The sequence below is a fragment of the Solanum tuberosum genome, unplaced genomic scaffold (assembly GCF_000226075.1).
Source record: "Solanum tuberosum cultivar DM 1-3 516 R44 unplaced genomic scaffold, SolTub_3.0 scf00064, whole genome shotgun sequence".
Lineage (NCBI taxonomy): Eukaryota > Viridiplantae > Streptophyta > Magnoliopsida > Solanales > Solanaceae > Solanum > Solanum tuberosum.
The window spans coordinates 1,851,453-1,855,043 of NW_006238990.1; the positions used below are offsets into that span (position 1 = coordinate 1,851,453).

The following is a 3,591-nucleotide window of genomic DNA, read 5'->3' on the forward strand; positions in this document are numbered from 1 at the left end:
CCCCCCCCAAAAAGAAGAAGAAGGTATAATAGGGCAGTTTAGTATAAATTTCATGTGAGCTTATATAGCATGCCATTTTTTCCACTAGTAACTGGAGAAAAGACAAAGGCAACCCTTGGTCACAATAAAGACCCTCTGAATAAGTATAACTCCCGTGTAACTTGTGTGATATCTGGATCGAAACAACCACATCACACTTGTTACCTCTTCAGAAAGCAATTGCAGATGCACAAATTCAATCCCTTTCTGCTGGCAGACACTTAATGGCCAATTGAATTTATTTATCATCCCAACCATCTCTTGACCTATCACAGAAATATTACACAACGTAAGAAATAGGATGGTAAATAGTGTATCAACTTGCTATTTTGTGTTTAGGTTAGATGAGACTAACAAAATCGTCCCAGCCTCAAGGCACTTAAGTCATCAGCATAAACAGACCTAGCTCTAGTTTGAAAAGTTAAAATACACCTTTCAAAAAAATGATATTGGCTCTTTATTCTTTTTTGTTTGATAAGAGAGGCTTTCGTCATGCCAACACAATAATCACCTCATATAGAAATTACAGAAGCTTCTACTGTGAATGACAAGAAAAAAATAGAATCGCTTTCACAAGACTTTGGGTCAGCCAGTTATATGCAGGCAAAGTTTAGTTCCCACAATACCAGTCAATAATTAACATGGAACAATGAAGCTTAGCTTTTCACTTTTCGACATTTGGGTAATGGCTTCCTTCATTAGACAAATCTACATATTCGTTATCCAAAGTCCCCAGCATACTCCATCCAAGCAAAAACATGCAGCTATTTTCCTTTAATTAAGAAATTTAACACATAAAACAAAAGAATGTAAGTAAAATAATTAACCATGTGTAATATAACACGGTTCTGCAAGGTGCAAACTGCAGATGAACACACAACAAGATATATACAAAAGAAACGGTGGCTTTACCAAGGTAGGAATGGGGGAGAAGATGCCCTACTGGAAGGGAAGGGGGGCCGGAGACAAAAGCAGACTGGGGGAGGGATCTGAAAGGATGGTCTAAGGAACCTGAGAGAGGCTAGTAAAGTAATCAGGGCAGAACAGTTAATTTTGGGATTCCATTACTATCAAACTTGGATTTTCACATGGCTGAAGTCAAGCTAGAGCTCAAGGTCGAAGAGTATTTATGGATGGAGGAAATTTTTCAATATTTATTTTGGGATTCCATTACTATCAAACTTGGATTTTCACATGGCTGAAGTCAAGCTAAAGCTCAAGGTCGAAGAGTGCTTAGGGATGGAGGAAATTTTTCAATATTTCCATGTCTGGTGGTCAAAACTTTTGGAAAATGTTTCTCTATAAAAGTAAGTTCCTTAAAATGAGGAAAATGACTTTCCTGATAGAAATAGGGAAAACAAATTCCACAAGTGACATTCCACAATAAGCACACCTCATCCCCACACTTCAGTAGCCCACCACGCCCTACCCCTATACTTCCACCCTCATCTCCCATAGTATTTTTCTATATTGTACACATTTACTTTTGAGATAATAGTACACAAGAAATAAGTAAGAAAGCCATGTATTTTGCAGGAGAACATTTTAAAAGAAATACTTTCACGGTGAACATTTTCAATTGAAATGTTTTCTTTTCATACCAAACACACCCTTGATGTTCAAATGGGTGGAGTCAAGCTAGCCCAAAAACAGAACGAAATTGAATATTAGGTGGCATCTTAGGAACATAACAAAATTGAACAGTTTCCTGAATCCTACTTCCTCTGTTTGAAAAAGTAGTCCAACTTCCCATTTTGCTCAATACCAAAACGGTGTCCATATTCCTTTGAAAGGAAGGTATAAATCATTTTACAGAAAAGGGTCACAATTTCCCTGAACGTATTGAAAATGGATCAAAATACTCTACTTACCTATTGGACCATAATTGCCCTTCACGTTATTTTAAGCACAAAATTACCCCTCGTTTTGACGGAAGCTGACATGGAATATGTGGAGCTTTTAATTGAACACATGGCACAAATTTATTGATCCTAATGGCTATAAGACCCAGCCCAAAACTACCTGACCCCATTGTAAAAGACCAATGCTTTGTATATACCATGAAAAGATAAACTTAACTCTCAGATGTCATCTTATACAAGAAAATTTCTCATGTACCAACTGGAAATGGGTGAACGAAATTGGCCTCAGCTAGAAGTACGATTGATAGTATCCACGGTGGCATACCTCAATTAAAGTTTGATGGGTTTCAATGGAAAATCAAGAAGATGCTTATCATGGAAGAAGAACCCAAGAATTATGAAGAAAATGGACTACGTGCTACATGTATTTCATGATTCAAGTTCAAGTCCAAGAGGAGGAAGATTGGTGGGGTCACATGAAGCCCAAGAGAAGGCCCACATGGACCCCAAGAGAAGCCCAAAGGAGTGCCCAACAAGAGGCTTATTTGCATGCCCAAAATGTTGAAAGTTAAAACCCTAAAACGGCTGAAATTCATGCCCAACGTAGTGCTGAAATTAGGCGTGTGAAATGGAGGGAATTTGGCCACTTTTTCCTTTCATTTTGTTAGCTTATTTTAGGAAGAATTTTGGTATTATGTTTACCTGCTTTCCTAGTTTAGAATTTTCTAATTTAAAAGTTTCCTAGATTGGTTTTAGTATTTATTATTTCCATAGAAATAGGATTTGATGGATCTCATGTTATTTGGGGAAAGATATTTTGTTATTTTTTATTAGACGTGATGAATATTATTTGAGAGGTTTATCTCATTTCCACCATTCTGTATGGTGGATATAAATTTATCTTACAACCCTATAAGAATGATTCTTTAAGAGATAAGCTTAATTCTTAATTTGATATCTTTGGTTCTTATTAGTACAAATTAAAGAAGGTAATCGGTCTCAAACTATTTATTGTCTTTAATTTCTTCGAAATATGGGTTTAGATTACCTTTTGATCTTCTTGAATTGACTTTATTAGAATCAATAGTTGTTTTTAATGCGCTAATTTGAATATTAAAATCAATTAGAGTTCTTAGCACTTAATCTTGAAATTTGAGAATTTTATTCTCGATTTTCACATATCTTTAAATTTTGTCTTTAATCTTTTTATCGTATTATTTTTTTGTTTTATTCAAGTAAACTCAATTTTAATGAAGTGGAATGACAGTGGTTCTTATCAACTTAATAATCTTGGGAGGTTCTTGATCCACCAAAAAAAAAGGTAAGCTACATATATAGCAAAAAAAAAAAAATTGCTTGAGAATTAAGATAGTTTCAAGAAACTCTGGATTTGTTTTGATTCTTGGTTTCCTAAGTCAAAGAGTCAAATCAAGAAGCGGGGGAAAAATTGAAAATAATTCTTGTAACACAAACTTGTTTTTTTTTTCTTGTTTCATCACCCAATTCGTTTGAGTTTTGGTAAATTATTTTGCTTTCTACATCTTACTTCTAAAGGGTTGTTACTAGTAGGGTTTATATATAATCTCTAAAGGATTCAGTCAAAGGTAGTAATTTGAGTGAAAAAAGGCAAGAGAGTACAAGATCAAGAGAGGGGGGGGGGGGGAGGGGGGATGCGGGGAGCCAAACTGAG

General features: G+C 35.4%; 1 protein-coding gene across 3 annotated transcripts in view; it reads right to left on the reverse strand.

Moving 5' to 3' along the window:
• Positions 1-6: 6 nt before the first annotated feature.
• Positions 7-3,591, reverse strand: part of LOC102582948 (mitochondrial uncoupling protein 2-like) — a 19,037-nt gene continuing 15,452 nt past the window's right edge. The window contains exons 9-10 of one of the 3 annotated variants that reach the window (XM_006345259.2): positions 666-811; positions 7-305 (exon numbers count right to left, since the gene is read on the reverse strand). In XM_006345259.2, the coding sequence (XP_006345321.1) occupies positions 704-811 (108 nt within the window). In that variant the 3' untranslated portion in view covers positions 7-305; positions 666-703. Of the gene's footprint in view, positions 812-3,591 lie in introns of all 3 variants that reach the window. The other 2 variants (XM_006345258.2, XM_006345260.2) reach the window with 2 other exon arrangements.